The following is an 18,157-nucleotide window of genomic DNA, read 5'->3' on the forward strand; positions in this document are numbered from 1 at the left end:
TCCCTGCCACGTCTCAATGGGACAGAACTGGGAATTGTGTCCAGACTTGTCACTTGTGTTAACAAGAGCTTTTGAAAGTTTTGGTTTGGTTTGTAGAAAGTCCCTACAGTCCTTGTTCTGTTTGGATTTTCAAATCTGAACCCATGGACACCCCATGGGATGTACCTGTCTGTTGGTTTTGCAGAGCAGAGTGGGAAGCAATGCCTTGCTTGATGTAACTGGAAATGTTCTGCATCACTGCTGAGCCCGGAATTACCTTTGGATGTTCCTGAGGATTCCCCTTTGTGGAGGAGAAACCTTTCATAATTGTAAAGCTACATCATTTACTGCTCTCTGTGTCTCTCACTGCTTTGCTGTAGGAGTTTGATCCTGAAGAGTTCTACCATTTGTTGGAAGCTGCAGAAGGCCATGCCAAGGAAGGGCAAGGAATTAAATGTGACATTCCTCGTTACATTATCAGCCAGCTGGGACTCACCAGGGATCCCCTGGAGGGTGAGAACTCTTGTTATATTCTTTCCAAATTGTTGAAAGGATCTCCTGTTCGCTACATATCTGAAGGATGCTTTTATCTTATTGATTGAATTTCTAGGCCATTTTTCCTTATTTTCCTGTTTGCTGTCAAATTCTAGATTCTCCTTTCCAGCCCCATGTCTCAAAGGAATATTGCTGGGTAAGGATGGCACATCAATAGTGACAGTTCTTTACTTATGATGTTAATAATGTCTCCTTGTATTATAGCTGAAACAATGTCAGAAAATAGCTTTAGGATTTAACTGTTTTCTCTGTGCTGTTGGACAGTAAAAGTAAATTCACCTGTTATTTTTCTGATCTGCCTGGCCTGCTAGTGGCCTGGTTGGAAAGTATCCTGTCATCCCACTTGATTGTCCTCTCTGGGAAAAGTGTACCTTTTGTGGTTTTCCATGAGGTTACCAAGATGAGTATGAATTTTTAGCTGGAGGTGATATTGAAGTTTTACATCTTGTGTAGCAGCCAAACCAAAGAGAGCAATGTAAGGACAGAAGCAGCTTTTCTGCAAGGTGCCAGAATTGCATATGGTAAACTTAACATAGGCATACATTGGCCCAGAAGATTGTAACTTTAGAATTAGTGAGTTAATATTTCTGCCTGGCACTTTGCTGGCTGAAATGACAAGTTTTCTGAGCATGCACAGCTTGTTCAGCAACAATAGAAAGTGTGACAGAGACTGGAGGTTACTGTGGAATATTTTAGTGATTGACCTGTACTTGTTATCTCAGGAGAGCATAATTTTAACATAAATTAGTAGTCTGGCTAGGACTAGTTTAACTTCTCTGGTGTTTACTGGAATGACAATGACAGGTTGACTTCAAGTGAAGAGCTCTTCAGGAAAATTTCTACCAAAGATTGCTAAATGCAATTTAATAGCATTTGTTGAAATCTGACATTAAAGGGAAATTTCCTTTGATCCCTGTCATGGGAGAGAACCTTTCCATCGCTAATTCCCCTTACTAAAGTCAAATTTTCTTTAGAAATCTGGGGAGATGTCAAGGTGCCTTATTTCCTTTCTGTGAGGAGAGCACCCAGAAATGTCAGTGATGTCTGTTCAGAGACTCGTAGCTAAAGTAGGATTTGGGCTTGCAAAGTTTACAGCACCTCCTGCGGCAGCTGAGTAGCCCAAACTAAGTGACTTTCCCCCACTTTGCTGCTGCTCAGCGTTTTGCAGAATCAGCCACGTGGTGGGCAGCTGTTTGAAATGTGATGCTTTTTCTTCTTGGTGCACAGAGGTGCCACCAGGCTACATGCAGACACATACGTGTGGAATAAGTTTTAATATTAACTAGACAGCACTTTCCCCAAATGTGCATTTATTTATTTTACTTATTATAGAAACTATCTAGAGTAAGTCAGGCTGAAGTTAGAATAATTAATTATATCCATCTTTATATAAAATATTGCCTGCAGTGTACAAGATGTTAAAGGTTATCACTGTGTAATTGGGATGACTTTTTACAGAGGGAGAAAATGGCCTTCATCATCTGCAAGCACCTCTTAAAATCCCGTTTTTCCTGTATAAACAAAGAGAATAGTGTTTGATTGAGATCATTAGGAGTAATCTTTCCTCTTTCTTTTCAGAAATGGCCCAGTTGAATAGCTATGACAGCCCAGACACTCCCGAGACAGATGATTCAGTTGAGGTAAAGCAGTAATACACTCACTCTGTCTAGCACTTTTTTTCACTCAAAAGAAGTAGTCTACAGTAAAGAATTAATTATAATGCAGAGTAATTGTAATTTAAAAAAAAAAAAAAAGTGCTGACATTTAAAAGCTCATATTAAAACTAGAGTACATGCTCATAAAAATTTGAAAATCTTTATAGGGTGGTGGTAAAATGCCTAAAAGATGCAAATAGGCATTATTACCAAGTTTTGTGGATTTCTTTTTTTTTAATTCCTGGAGTTACAAACGAAAATCATCTGGAGGAATTCTTTATATCTACATTTTTAAAGTGTGACGGGTATTGAAAGGAGTTGACTTTAGTAAAACCACTGGAAAAATTTAATTATGTAACTGGCTAGGTTTCAAAGATCCTTATTTAATTGTTTTTTTAAAAAATGTAATATTAAGGAAAGGCTGGAAAGGTAAGGAATCTTACAGTCCACTGACTTCTTGTGCTAATAATTTGTGGAGGGAATCTGCAAACACTCTAAGGATACAGACAATTGTCCTAAAGCTGAGGACTCCAGAAATTCAGAAATGTATTAAGTTTGAATTAATGGGTGCTTAAAGAATAAAAGGACAAAAAAAACCCCAAAAAAACATATTGAATGAAGTCATTCCTGCTCCTGATTTCCATTTTCTCGTTCTCTTTCCCCAGAGCCGTGGGGCCTCTGTTCAGTCAAAGAAAACTCCATCTGAAGAAGAGTTTGAAACTATTAAACTGATCAGTAATGGTGCTTATGGGTAAGACTTTTAGACTTTGAATTAGAAGAAAATGCTATGATCATATACCATATACCAGCAAAGGGCTATAGCAAGGTTTGGCAAATGTCTGTGTTTTGTTGGGTGCAAAGCATAAAGTAATTTCATTTGGGTCTTACAGAGGTTCTGCACTTGTATCTGCATTCTTCTAGGAGATGCCATTTCTTTCATTTATTCAGATTATATATGTAACATATGTGGCTGTTTGTGAGCACTTGAAATGCTAAAAGAAGTGCTAGAATTACACTGGGGTAAATCTACTGTGAGAAGCAATAGGCGAGAAAGGCTGTTAGATTTTATTATCCATTGAAGAATCAAGTATGAATTCAGTCAGTTGCAATTTTAACCACACACACAAACCTACCCAGAATTTTAAACTGCAGTTCCTGACTCTTTGCAGTTCATAAATCCTTACCAGTGAGGTCATTAGGCTGCTACTGAAAAGCAGTGATACTCAGCAGGTCATAACAACAAAACCTGAGCATGTGCTTGGGTGTTTTGTGGAAGTGGGTGCTTAGTTAACAACAACTCACTTTTTAAAAATTATATGTGGAAAAAGTTTAAGCATGGGATTTTAGTGAGTGAAGACACAATTGAACACGTTGAAGAGTAATATTATAAGAAAAGATTTTAAATCTCTTCAGTCATATTTCTACACAAGGTCCATGTAACTTAGTAAAAAGGGGAGAGAGAAGTGGTAGTTTTGCTGTTAGTCACACGTCTTTATCATGGGTTTATTTTATAGTCAGTGGCTGATGAGACACAATACCACATTAAATGTAATGTACTCCAGAGAAAGGGAAGCAAGTACTGATTCAATAAGGCAGGCAGACTGGATGAAAATTTTATTTGCAAACTGTATTATTAATGTGCAGGAATCTAATGATCTGCAAATGATAGAAGTGTAAGAGATTCTTTACTGAAGGAAATCCCTGATGGTAGTGCTGCATCAAATTAATTTTATGGAGCCTGGAAAGAACTTGTGCTGATTTCATAGATTTTGGTCAATTTTTTAAGCAAAGTGGTCACCGTAGTGTTGAAAATTACATGCTGCTGTGCAATGGTGCTTATGGAAATTTGTGACATTTGTGTTTGAGATATCTCCTTGTTTGTCACATCAGCAAAAATGCTGCTTGATCCAAGAAGACAGAGCAGCTTTGGGAAGAAGGCATCATGGGGTTCCTTCTTTTCTAGGGAAATGGGATTTTAGGAAGTCATGGATAAGTCTGTCAGGATCCATTCAAAACAGTAACATCACTGTTTAAAAAACCCCAACAAAACCACAAAGAACTCCAAACCTAAACCCACAACAAACCAGTTTGAAGTGAAAATGGACCTTTTCCTCTTGGTGTGTGGTTTTGCAGAGCGGTGTATTTGGTGCGGCACAAGACCACCCGCCAGCGTTTTGCCATGAAGAAGATCAACAAACAGAACCTGATCCTGAGAAACCAGATCCAGCAGGCCTTTGTGGAGAGAGATATCCTAACATTTGCTGAGAACCCCTTTGTGGTCAGCATGTTCTGCTCCTTTGAGACCAAGCGGCACCTGTGCATGGTTATGGAGTATGTGGAAGGTATGGTTGTTGTTATCCACACCTCCAAAGGGGCCTTAGTTGGGATGGATGTGGGCTGGGAATCCCTGTGACTGATCCAACACATTTGCAGTGGAGCTGAGCCTCACTGCTGAGGTCAGAAGTCAGCATGAACTTTTCAATCTTTATTGGAAAGGAAAGGCTCTCTCCTGTGGGATGGCGTGGCTGGATCCTTAACACATTTGCTTGACATTCCACTTAGAAAAATACCTAAGAAACATAAGTCTTTGTTCTTTAGCAGCCTTTTTAAAAATAAAGTGCCATTTTATGCTGGGGTTGGTTTTTTTCATTGTTTGGTTTGCTTATTCTTTGAAATATAATTTGATTTTACTTTATCAGTATATCTTTTTATAAGTAATATCCACTGGTGGATAGGATTAATTTCTTATGCCTGGCTTGCTTGACTGAATGTTTGAGAAATAAGATTATAGTTATTGTATCAGTGCTCTTTCAGATAAATTAGTGGAATGAAATCAGATGTATTGACAATAGGAAATTTTAATATAAATTCTTCTTTGCAAGTAGAAATGAAGGTTGACTGAAAAGTGTGGCCAGTGTTCCCAAGGAAGCTTCAATCAGGAGTCCACAGATTTATTTTCTTCAAGGCTTCCTTCAGTTTGCAAATGGCATCTGTACAATTCCTGTCCAAGCCTGCCCAACATATATGGATCTCAATTTTCCATGGATTTTAATATTTAAGTTCAAGACAGAGTATAGAGAGATCTTTAGAATTCCTCCTAAAAGGGCTGTGAGAGACAGCCTTTAGAAAACTTAGTCTAATCTTGTACTGCAGACCCATAGCTGTTCTTCCTTACTGATACTTGCCATTTCAACATGCCATATGTGCAAATGTTTTCTCTCTAGGAGGTGATTGTGCTACACTTCTCAAGAACATTGGTGCCCTACCCGTTGATATGGCGAGGATGTATTTTGCTGAGACTGTTCTGGCACTGGAGTACCTACACAATTATGGAATTGTTCACCGTGACCTAAAACCTGATAAGTAAGTCTTTGGCCCCTCAGGAGGGAGAGAGACCGTCCTTCAGGGGCTTTTTCTGTAGGTTACAGGACATGGGGGCTGGAGACAGCATTGATCTTCAACAGCATCTGACATGCAAGAGGTTTTATAAATTTTCCTGCTACTGATGTAGAGGCAGATAGGCACTGGGAAAGGGTGGGAAGAATGTCTTCAGGTATTATCCCAAAGCTGTTGCTACACTGATGATGTTTTGGCAGAAGGTAATCTCACTCCTAATTGCCTTGTCTGCTCTGTGATATTTGGCTGCATAGGAGGTTTTTTTTCCAGGTGTTTAATGGGGATGTAACACTGAGATCATCCATCACATTATATTGTGTTCTTTTTGTTTTAAATTGCTTTTGGGAAACAAATTAATCTTGCATTATTTTACTTCTCTTTCTTTTAGTCTCCTCATAACTTCAATGGGTCATATTAAACTAACAGACTTCGGACTGTCCAAAATTGGGTTAATGAGTCTTACAACTAATCTTTATGAGGGCCACATTGAGAAGGATACCAGGGAATTCCTGGACAAGCAGGTAAGCTGAAAAACTTTGTCTATTGATGTGGGATCAGATGCAGGATTCTGTCTTGGGATAGAATCAGAGTTTGTAGCATTCCTTCTCTGCCTTGATGCTGTGCTGTGCACTGTAAAATGGGAGGAAAAAATACAAGTCCATTCCCATGTTTGTGCATAAATTGACATTGTTGTTTCAGCTTCTTGCTTTGGAGTCATGCACTCCAGCTCTTAGGGTGCTGCAGGGGTGGCCCAGGCAGCAGTGCAGATGTAAATAGAAGTTGGTTTAGGGACGTAACGTGGATTTTGCTGGAAGGTTGTTCCACGATCTCCCCCTTCTGGTGCTTAGAAAGTTCATGGCAAGTTTCTATATGTTTCTTGTAATTTTGTCTAATGGCTTAAACATTGATTTTTATCCCCGTGATATTTACTAAGGGTAATTTTTCTCCTTAGCCTTCATTTTGCTAGGCTTAACCAGCTAAGTTCTTGTAGCTATCAAGATAGATTTTCCTTTGATGAATGAATAGCTGTTCCATGTGACTCTTTCTGTTTGAGCTGATATTTTCTGGGTGTAGTTGAAGGAACTGTTCTGGATGCAGGCTCACCAGTGCATTGTATAAAGGGATTTAAAAATGCTTTTCTCTTCTGAGAATACCTAGGATCGTGGCTGAATTTTCAGTTGTGCCAAGTGTTGATTCATAGTCATCCTGTGGTGCTGTCTTCCTTTGCTTCTGAGTAAGATGCTTTGTCTAGCAGAACTCTCCTAAGTCATTAGATCATATTCTTGCACTTTACAGTGTTATATTTTTTACAACTATCATGTTGTTGCTGTTTCTAAGCCCCAGGCAACTTAGATCTTCCAAGGTAATTTCCTTAGCCATTGTCCATGCCAGCTGTACCTCCCAAGATTAAGGCTAAAGTGTGTAATCATGCTGTGCTGCTAATTCTGCATCTGTGAAATTAAATTCTGTTAGCACAGAGATGTGAGAGGTTTGTCAAAACTCAGTTCCTGAGAGCTGTAGCTGTGCCAGCAGACATCCATCAAGCTGTCAGACCTAAACACACAGAATATGCATTTTTCCCATATGCTTTCCTGTGCATGCACCAAAGAACTACTTAGCTGACATGTCCACACTAGGAACATTTAATTTCATGTGATGTTATTTCTGTGCAGGTAATGTGTTCTTCAAATATAGACTTTTGCTCCATGGATGTAGCTCACAGCATGAAGTGGTTAGTGGCAAAACATTATAACTTCCTTGTAAAACTCTGATGGGGGAAAAGAAAGAAAGAAAGAAAAAAAAAACCAGACAAACTAAGCTTTGACACGAATTTGACAATTTGTATATTTATTATTTCTTGCATGTTTCTCTTGAGGTCTGTGGGACTCCAGAGTACATTGCACCAGAGGTGATCCTGCGCCAGGGCTATGGGAAGCCTGTGGATTGGTGGGCCATGGGAATTATCCTCTACGAGTTCCTGGTGGGCTGTGTTCCTTTCTTTGGGGACACACCTGAGGAGCTGTTTGGACAAGTGATCAGTGGTAGGTTTCTGCACTGGCTCTGAAGGGGTTTCAAAGTGTGCTTTGAAAATACTGAGGATCCACAGTTTAATCAGGAAGTACTAGGTATAAAAGATATATAATATATAATTAGATAATTATAGTTATATAGATGTAATGTTATATAAATTATATATTTAATATAATGTATAATATTAATATATAATTTTATCTTATATAATTATTAATATGTAATTATATTGTATTTTAATATACTGTGTTTTAATCTATTATGTTTTAATGTCATATATCTATCTATCTATCTATCTATATAATATTAATATATAATTTTATTATTTCTAAGTTTCTGTGTCAGATCATCTCCCATCTGATTACAGCTATGGAAACTTGTGTTAACACCTTCCTAAACGGTTCTTTTACGGTGTGGGAGTCATAGAAATCCTTGTGGGATTGAGGAAAAATATGTGGGGATTTTTCTGTTGTGTCTTTTAACTTAAATGATGGAGAATATGAAAGGAGTAGTCACCAACTGGTCTAATTCAGGCTAATTTTGGTTATTGTTTTTGTAGCTCCAAATGCAAGTCATTTAGTACTTTTGTATAAGTGAAATGAAAGGAAATTCTGAGCACAATACATTGAAGTTGTACTCAGTACCTTCTCATCTTGTGGCATTTTAAACCTGTCTCATGCTTGGAGTTGGACACACAATTGCTTTGTGTTCACTCTGATTATGCCAGTGAAATCATTTCCTATTGGAAATGCTTTCTGAAGCAGTAAATTTTTAACACACTTGGCAAATGTCCTTTGTAAAAAGCAAATTTCAGCAAAGCACTAAATATGATGCATGAAATCGTTACCTGTGAATTGTTCTCTCTGTTCCAAGTATAACGACTGTGGAATGTGCAGGCAGGAGATACAGCCACAGTATTGTCACTGTCTTTGTTTATGGATTGTCATGGAAGTCCCATTTCATACTTTATTAATAGAGTCCTTAAAGCTTTTTTTTTGTCTCCACAAGCACTGCTTGGATTGACAGCAGCTTTAGCTGATGCTGAATTTTATGCATTTTGAAAAATGTCAATGCTTGAATTATATTAAGCTGCTGAATTCAAGGTATTTACGCTTCTGGGGCAGTTCTCAATGCTGCACTTTGAGGTGTTGGAGTGTGAATGGTTTTTCAAATTAGTTGGGAAGCTGGTAGAAAATGTCAAGTCTCTTTTTGTCCCCAGATGAAATTGCCTGGCCAGAAGGAGATGATGCACTACCACCAGATGCCCAGGACCTCATTTCTAAGCTTCTCCGCCAAAATCCTCTGGAAAGAATGGGAACAGGTAAGAACCTTGTGCAGAGGAATACACTGACCAGAAGCAGGGGATGAAGCTACCTTGCCAGTGATGCACACCCACTTGTGTTGAGGAATGCTCATCTAGAGCTGGGGAGTAGTTTATACTGGATTCAGTGTGGTGGAGCTCTGGGAATTCGTGTCAAATGTCTGTGAGACAGGCAGATATTACTGTCTTGTCTGGGAAACAGGAAAGGGGCACTGTCAGCTTGGCAACATAACTTCTCTGGTCTGTGCTCTTCCATTATAGGCTTGAGGGTTGTATCTGCATATGAACAGTGTACAATCAGATTTCTTTGAAGTTCTGTTTGAGTAGGGGCTTAATCCTTGCCAGGGGTGTGAATTTCTGGGTATAATAAAATAAATGAAAGCTTTCCCATTCCTAGAGGCCTGTGGTGTAGAATTCTCCAAACATACAGCAAAGTCTGATAATTTTTTTGGCAAAGTCAGATATGTATGTCAGTCTTTCTGTTTTATAATGTCAGATTTAAAGTTTTACAAACCAGCACTTCTCATTTCCTCATAGTAAATAATTGTAAATAATCATAAATAATCTCTCGCTACACTCTTGTTTTAAAGTAATTTGTGCAACACTGTGGCTTCACATGACAGCTCATCTTTCATTGATTTGATTAGTTTAATTTAATTTGGGATTTTCAATGCAAAACTACACTTTAAGAATAAAAAAAAAGCTTAGAGATAAATTTATAACAGTTCCAAAAGGCACATGTATTCAGCAGACTTAGCACATGTGCACACAAGGGTGATGAATAGATCATGAATTAATAATGATATCAGATGGTTTTCACATGTTCCTCTCTATTTAAAATCCATGTATTTGAAAGATGTTGCTGTCATGGAAAAGATGTAGAGTTTCTAGCCTTATAAAATGAGTTGATGGACTGATTTTTTTTGATTTCTTATATACCTGCTGAGACTGCTGTTTCACTTGGCACTTCATAGTGCCACTGGCACTCAGCAAACCTTTTATCTCTTTTCCTCTGCTCTTCTCTTTTCTGAAAAGACAGTAGTATCTGCTATGAATATTAATTTCATTTGAAGAAAATGCATAAACTGGTAGACAGATAGTCTTTACTTTTTCCTTCTGGGTACCCAAGCTTCTGAGCTTAATAACAATAGATACTAATTCAGGAAGATAGGTGAGCCCTGTCTTGTTCTAGGCACATGAATGAGTTTATTCACAACAGTGGAGTTGTGAGTTGTCACTCACGTTGTAAGTGCCTCTCAGACTTGGCTGTCTTTATTCAGTTCTGAACAAGATGGTGTTTAGAGTTTGAAAATTTTAAATTAAGGTGTTAGCTCCTAATCTTGAAACTCACTGTGCAATGCAACAGCAGATGCTGTCTTCCAGCATCTGTGTTGTTGCTAAACAGGAAGAGTAGGTGGGAAGGAGGAAATCTTGTTCAGGTTTTATCCTGCATGACCACTTTGGTAAAAGGATAAGTTGTTTCTCAAAATTCCTGGAAAATGTGTGACTTGAAAGTACTCGAGTATGTTCTCCTAGGCTCTTGATATTTTTAGGGTTTGTTTTTTATGTTATGCAAATGCTGAAAGAAATACTTTGCAATAAAAGGTGCTTATTTCAGGTAGTGCCTTTGAAGTGAAGCAGCATCGGTTCTTTAAAGATTTGGACTGGAATGGATTACTCCGGCAGAAAGCTGAATTCATCCCACAGTTGGAGTCTGAGGATGACACAAGCTATTTTGACAGTAAGACTCAAGATTTGGCCGAAATGGCCTCATATTTCTTGTGAATGTTTCAGTTTTGAAATTGTTAGAGATAAGTCATTTTAGAAATTGAATAAAAGACTTGATGGAAATTGCTTAAAAAAGTTTCTGTTGAATGCCAAATAAGGTTTCTTTGAAGGCAAATTAATTTTAAATGAAAAAACATTGCTGCTGGAGTCAGTTGGCCTTTCACTGGTGCCTGTGGTCCTGCCAGCCATGGGCCTGCAGCGAGAGGTGCTGCCATTGTCATGCTGGGTTCATTAAACTTCTTCCAAAGCATTTGGTAAATTCAAATTCCTTGAGTTTTTGAGCAATAAGATCTTTCCCTAGTGACTGTTTTCAGCCAATAAATGTTTTTAAAAAAACCCAAAACAAACCCTAGATCTTGAAGACAAGTATGTGGGGAAAATTCTTAAGAGATTTGAAGTAATTTGAATTATTTTTTATATTATTATTACTTTGAACGCTACAAGTGTATCACTTTATTTTAGCATTACTAACTCTAATGAGATATGAAGTGTCTGTCTGCTGTGTGTAAATGTCTGAGAACTGCTGTGGTATCAGTGCTATGTAAGATTCCTGGTATTTCAAGATAAGCCCCAGAGTCAGTGCTCTTGGGAGAGAAGGGAGGAGCATCACAGGAGGGATGTAGAGATCTCTGTTCCCAGAGCCTCTGCTCCCTAATTTTTCTCATTTGACTTGGGGACCTGAGCAGGTGGAAAGGGCTTGGTCAGGGTGAGGTCTTCCCCCCTTTCCAGCTGCAGAATGGGATACTGAATGTATCAGTTCCCTGAGATATGGAAATTTCTGCTCTACATCAATGGACTCTCTCCCATTTTGGGGCCATGGGACTGGTTGAATCTGTGTGAAGCACATTTTTGCTCTGCTCCTCTGCTTTGCTGAGAGTGAAAGGAGGGAGAGAACAGCTGCCTCCAGTCTCTTGGCTCTCACACTGCACAAGCAGTGATTCCATTTAGATCATGCTCTTCCAGTCTGGGGAAGGGGCTTTTAGGCTGGGGCTTGTTTGGAGAGGTAGGATTGGGAGAGAAAGATTGGGAAATCTCTTGTGTGGTTGCTGCAGAGAGCAGTTGGAGTCAAGCTGTGCAGAGGGGGCAGAGCTGGGGTTTCTACATGAATTGAGGTTGTACTGGTACAGCATACATGGAGAAACTGATGTGGTGGGGTGTTCTCACCACTAACTGCACTTACAGGATGTGGAAGCTTTGGTCACTGAGTTGGGTCAGCGACTGGCAGAGGCCCAGTGCAGCAGCCACAGGCAGATCCTGGTGGATAAAAGCAAAGCCACTGGGTCTGTCAAGTCAGAAGGATGGGAAACTCCCCACGTGCCCGGGCACACTCGGTATCAGAGTGACCTTGGTGTGAGTCCTTTGTAAAGGCTGTAATTCTCACGTCAGGAAATATCTCACATAGACACTGATAGGAGTTGGCGTTGCTATTATAAACACTAATGCAGAAAATGTTAGAATTTATAAAAGTAGCTTTTTGGCTGATGTGGTGCAGCAAATTTGGCTCAGTGTAGTTAACAGCTTTCTGTAGCCAAACTTATTAGTGCCCACCCCACAAAATCCAGTGTGCCCGGCTTAGAAATCCAGTGCTGCAAATCTCAAAGCACGAAATCTCTTTGGAAGAAGTTTTTGCATTAAAAATAGCTTTGCATATTGGCTGCTTGCCCATTTTCTTTCACAAAATCTAATCCTTTTCCTAGTTGCAGGAGGGAAAAGAGATTTTCTTTTGGGGTAACTATTTTTATTTTTTTTAAGTAGGCTTTATGTATGTATGTATGTATGCAGGATGGACTTTGTACAGTTAAAAGGTGTTTATTGGAAAGTCAGACAGTGAATTGTTTCTGTGTTTCCTTCCCCATGATTGTTTCCTGTAGGGAAGAAATATCCCTACCATGAAGGGTCTGTAGGATTACACATCTTTTGAGTATCAGCTGCTTCCAGAATGGAATACAGCTGACAGGATAAGATAAATTCATTGCCAAGGAGATATTCTTCACTGGCAATTGCACGGGATGAGCAAAATCTGGCTGGGTATGTTTCAGTATTAAGAGAAATACACCCTGCATGGTGTATTAACATTCAAAGTTCTTGAAGCAGACCAGTAGCAATGCTTGAGGTGTGAGTTACCAACACTCCCCACACTGATGCAAGTGCCATGTCTTGTTCCCAGCCCGTTCAGAACGGTACCAACACCTGGATTCTGAGGAGGAAGAGGACACTAATGATGATGATCATGTGGAAATTCGGCAGTTTTCCTCCTGCTCACCCAGGTTCAGCAAGGTAGGGGCATGCTAACTTGTTGAAAGAAAACAATCTAGAGAGGAACACGGTTTCTTTGCTTCGTATGGGGCAGATTTTAATCATGTGGATGCTCTGTGGGATCTCATGGTGTGTAGGATTCACTGAGGAAAGAAAACAATGCATGAGTTGTTTATTCTGTGGTAGTTTGTGGCCTGTTAGAAGGTGAGTACCAGAATAATTGCAGAATGACATTTTGTATTGCTTCATGTTTTACCAACATGCAGGGCATTGTGTAGGTCTCTTCTGCATCTGATATAGTTTGATGTCTTTATCAGTCACCTGGATGTTGGCATAGGGAGTATCCAAAACGTACTTGCTTTGAGCAGTGTCATTCTGAAAGGACCTTCCATAGGTGACAAGATGGTTTTGGGATGAAAATGGATTCTAAAATTAGGAATAAGGGTCTAAAATCAAAGGGGTAAGAACATCAGTGAAGTTTACATCACTCATTGTCTCAAATATAGCCTGAGGAGCAAAAAGCAAGGTGACAATTTTAAAGAGAAGGGTCTCAGCACATAATCCTTTGTGAATTAGATGTGCCAAATTATTGAAGCAATGTTTTTCCATACTGGGCTTACCAGTAGGAAGGCCATCTCTGGGGTGTTCTGGTCTGTACTGGGCAGTGTTCTTGAGAATGAAAGGGAGTCCAGAGGAAAGCAGCAGGAGTGACCCGAGTTCTACAAAACATAAAACTTCGGGTGTTTTCAAATACATAACTGGAGGGAAAGAACTACATTGGTTTTCCTGATAAAATATAATATGTTTGGGAGAGGCAGAAGGGAGAAGAAATGCTGTTTTAATGCAGCTACTTTATGAATTGTATTTCTCCTCTTAGTGAGATGGGAGTAGGAATTTTACTTAGGAACTCTGAAAGCTATTTTGGTTTTACACAGCAGTTCCTTCAGTTTTCCACTGCTGAAGTCAGTCTTTAAGGACCAGTTCGTTCTTTGTATGCAACCAGGCTACAGTGGTTTAAATAACAGTTACTCTTAATTTTATGGAGTTGCTCCTGATTTGCATCACTAAAAGTATGTTTAAAATTGGAACTGAGGATTAGTTGGTATTTTGAAAAAGTTCTCATGAGTACGTAAGAGTTTCTTTTCTCTGCCTTTTCTCACCATGAGTATTACTCATTTGTTAGACTGAAGCTTTTCTTTAGGGTTCAATGTTTTTGCCACAAAGAAAGGAAGTTCACTTTTAATGAATTTATTTTAAGACCTGGAAAATTATACAGCATTTGTAATGTGGGAGGCATAAAAGGCTCATTATATTTTGAAATTCTTGTCTGACAATTCAGCCATATGATTTATTAATAGTTATCTTGTTGATGCTCTGAATTTTTAATAACATTATTTTCATTAATCTCTTCTTATGTAAATTAGGTCCACAGTCAAGTGTAGTTTTAAAAGGATGGATTTTTTTTGCTTAATCATTTAATTATTTAAAGACGGCTGTAAAACTAAGAAAGGCACTTTCATTAAGCTGTCAGCATTATAGTAGATTCCTTGAGGAGGGCAGGACTTTTTTGTTCTGAAATAAGCTTGGGGCAATGCTGATAGACTGATGATAATGAAATGGGGTCATGAGCATGATGCCTATCACTGAAGTGAATTTGTGTAGTTAGATCTCAAGATCCAGATGCCAGCTCTCAAGAGTTGTGCAGCTGTCTTTAGCAATAGCTCCTCTTAGATTTGAGAATCTTTAAAACCAAAAATCAAAGTAATTTCACAAAGTTTGTCGGTATTTCTGTTGCGTTTTCAAAGGAGAAGTGTTGGGTGCTATTGTAGAAAAGCATTTTGGTGTTTCTGAAGCTGGGCCTTTTTCCTTTCCTCCCTGGCACACCTTGAGCATGTCACACCTGCACTGAGTTACTTGGTCAAAGAACATGACCAAGTTCACACTTCCAGGGGGAAATTTCAAGAGGAGATTTTCCCCCCTGCTCAGAAAAGACCCCATGGGTTGGTTTTCCCTGCACAGAAGGATCTTTTGCTGCATGCAGGTGTACAGCAGCATGGAAAGACTTTCCATCCACGAGGAGAGGAAGACTCCACCACCAACCAAGCGGAGCCTGAGTGAGGAGAAGGATGATCGGCTGGACAGCCTGGGGGGCTTGAAGAGCCGGGACCGCAGCTGGGTCATTGGGTCTCCTGAAATGTGAGTTCTGTGCAACTGAGGCTTCCGTTTTCCCACAGCAGCTAAAAAAGACCAGCCAAAGCTTCCTATGACCAGTGTTAGGTGAGGAGAGCATCATATGTTGTATTTCCACAGGAGAAGCTTGGATTGAATAGCCAAAACTGTAGAAGCTATACGGTCCTTAAATGTATCTAGTTAAGTACTAACGTCTTCTAAATCTGTGGCAAATACTTTTAATGAATTTAAAGGTATTCTAACCTTAAGGGCAGATTTCTTAGTTACGTCAGAGATGTACCCCTTTTCAGTTTTTTCCTTAAATTAATGCAAATTCTCATGTTGCCAGACTTTGACCTTTTGCTACAAAGCAGAGAAATCGTTAGGAAAGTTCATAGTTTCAAAAGCTGAGAATATCCCAAAAGATCTTGTGCTCTAGTAAAAAGTGTCAGTGAAATATATGAATACCCAGAATTTGGATATCTGCCATGTTTCTGGCATTACTGAAAACTTACCTTATAAAAGGGATGTCTCTCATTTTGTGCAACCCCTGTAAAACTTTTACCCTAATGTTTGGCATTAGAAAGAGCATAAAATAGCTCTGACCTAGTCTATACAACTCCCTTAAAAATGTTTTACAGATTGCACTCATAACTGAGGTGCACTTCATTTTACATTAGGCCTTCCTGGCTTCTAATTTAGAGCAACTTCGAAAGAAAAATTCAACTAATTCCAAAAGGAACATGGAGGATGATTTGCATTTTGCAATTGTGATTTTTTTTTTTTTTTAATGATATTTAATATTGTGTTCATTGTACTGTGTTTTTCTTTGGGTTTGTCCCTTCCTTTCCTAGAAGCTTAACAATTGGAACTCTAAACTCAGGTGATGCCCCAAGCCTTTTTTGTTTTAACTCCCACTGTTGTAGCTTGGCTACCCGACTTCACCTTAAATTGGCTTCAGACGTGCCTGAGTTGGGTCTGTGCCCTATTTTCACCCTTCCAAGTTGATCAGCCCCTGACTCACCTGGGGGGCCCTGTCTCGGTTCTGCCCGCAGCCTGCGCAAGCGCCTGTCCATGTCCGAGTCCTCGCACACGGAGAGCGACTCCAGCCCGCCGCTGACGGTGCGGCGCCGCTGCTCGGGGCTCCTGGACATGCCCCGCTTCGCCATCTCCGCCGAGGACGAGGGGGCCGCCCTCAAACGGCCCCAGTCCGAGGGGATGCTGCTGTCCACGGTGCAGGCGCGGGAGGGGCTGCCCGTGCCCATTCCAGAACAGCCTGTGGAGCACGAGCTGCAGCTGGAAGGGGATGCCGGAGCCACCACCCCGGCCACGGCCGCCGGCAGCGCCTCAGCGCTGACAGGTACGTGCTTGGTGTCCTGGTCCCCAAGGAGGCCATGTTACCTTGCAGAGATTAACTCTAAAACCGGCTCTGGGTGTCAGAGCACATGACTGCCACATGCTAAGTAGATATTTTAGTGTGAATGTGCTTGGCTTTGAAATAATGCCAGTAGTTTCATCTCCTCAAAAATTGCATCTTAGATTTCAGTCCTGTCACTTCAAATTGATTTAGATCTTCTCAATGCTTGAGATTCATACGATCTATGCCTGCTTATAACCACTGGGTGCCTGCCTGAGACAGCATTAATTTAAGTGTTAATCAGAACAGATCACTGCTGAGTTGGACCTGGAGAATGTGGGTGTCGGCCATACCAACAGATCCCTGCTTCTTGTGATTTTGCTCATCCCAAGACTTTGGAGAGACTTGAAATATGCTGGAGAAGTGGGGCTTGTGTCAGGGACATGCTACTTATTTTAACAGCCAAATGTGGCAAAATTCATCCAGTTGCAGCCTGAACATAGGAGAGTGGCTCTTAGAAGTCAGTGTTTGATTTCTCAGCAACTTTGACTGTCTTGGGGCTTTTCACCAGCTGTGGGCTGAGCTGAACCTTCCTACAGTGGCACCCTGGACTGCTGCAGTGCAGGACTGAGCTCTGGGTGCTGGAGTGTTCCCAGTTCCTGCCCCTTTCAGGACATTGGGAAGACAAGGGGGCGAAGCTGCATGTTCCTGGGAACAGAGGAGGCCAGAGCTGGGAACTGCTGGGAAGTAGTAAGGAGGGGGGAAAAAAGGAAGTTTGGAACAATGGAAGAAAGAGGGGAAGTTGAAATGAAGGTTGGCAAAGGAATATTTGAGAAAGAAGGCATAATTAGGGGAAGGAGTAGATCGTAGGGTTGAATAGCAAGGACTAACTGGGTAAGAAAATAAGGAACAAGTTGCTGGTAGAAACTGGGAGCAAGCAGGCAAAGCAATTGTGATGCATTGAGAATGGAAAGAGGTACTGAGGAGGTAGTCAGAATGGCAGCAAGAATGGACAAGGTGGACAGCACTGGGCAGGTGTGATGGAGGACTGATGGCAGAAGGTGGAAATGCCTTAGAATAAATTTGCCTCCAGAGTAAAGCCAAAGATTCCCGCATCTTATTATTCCTCTTCTGTAATTCAGTCTGTGAAATTCCTTCAAAATTGTCCCATTCTCTTCATTGTCCGTGCTCCCTGAAGAGGCCTGGTGATGCTATTGTGTAAAGAGGAGGTGCAGGAGTGAAAGAAGGAACCTGCCTCATGCTTACTTGGCATAGGTGCTATAAGTGAAACCTTGGGTTCTCAATTTCATGCTAAGAGCCTAGAAACGTGCTATTAAAAATGGCAAGAACACTTCCATTGCTAATTTGGGTATCTGCAATGTGAGATTGGCAAAAATGAAGTTCTCCTGGGCAGCCTGCTCCCCTGAGCTCAATACATTAGAGCAGTCTTTGATCTAGTGCATGGAATCCAGTGCTTCAGTGTCTCCAAGTCAGAGGCTTGAAAGGAGTTTAACTCCTGTCACTGTCTCTGAGTGCTTCTCTAATTTATATGGCACCTTTTCCCATGCAGCCTCTGAATACGGGTTCCTCATTGTCTGGGAGCCTGATTTGAAACTCTGTGGCTCTTAAGTGTTGAACAAGCATCTGGTC

General features: G+C 40.4%; 1 protein-coding gene across 5 annotated transcripts in view; it reads left to right on the forward strand.

Moving 5' to 3' along the window:
* The window catches only part of MAST2 (microtubule associated serine/threonine kinase 2), a 188,240-nt gene that overhangs the window by 157,242 nt on the left and 12,841 nt on the right, over window positions 1-18,157 (forward strand). For all 5 annotated transcript variants that reach the window (XM_088060081.1, XM_014250772.2, XM_088060079.1 and 2 more), the window contains 12 exons: window positions 360-492; window positions 2,113-2,174; window positions 2,855-2,940; window positions 4,323-4,531; window positions 5,414-5,552; window positions 5,974-6,106; window positions 7,462-7,627; window positions 8,836-8,937; window positions 10,556-10,678; window positions 12,893-13,002; window positions 15,023-15,177; window positions 16,206-16,510. In XM_088060081.1, the coding sequence (XP_087916207.1) occupies window positions 360-492; window positions 2,113-2,174; window positions 2,855-2,940; window positions 4,323-4,531; window positions 5,414-5,552; window positions 5,974-6,106; window positions 7,462-7,627; window positions 8,836-8,937; window positions 10,556-10,678; window positions 12,893-13,002; window positions 15,023-15,177; window positions 16,206-16,510 (1,723 nt within the window). The remainder of the gene's footprint in view (window positions 1-359; window positions 493-2,112; window positions 2,175-2,854; window positions 2,941-4,322; window positions 4,532-5,413; window positions 5,553-5,973; window positions 6,107-7,461; window positions 7,628-8,835; window positions 8,938-10,555; window positions 10,679-12,892; window positions 13,003-15,022; window positions 15,178-16,205; window positions 16,511-18,157) is intronic.

Source organism: Pseudopodoces humilis, chromosome 10, assembly GCF_049639895.1.
Source record: "Pseudopodoces humilis isolate 2021_Gansu_Grassland_sample_001 chromosome 10, ASM4963989v1, whole genome shotgun sequence".
Classification (NCBI taxonomy): Eukaryota; Metazoa; Chordata; class Aves; order Passeriformes; family Paridae; genus Pseudopodoces; species Pseudopodoces humilis.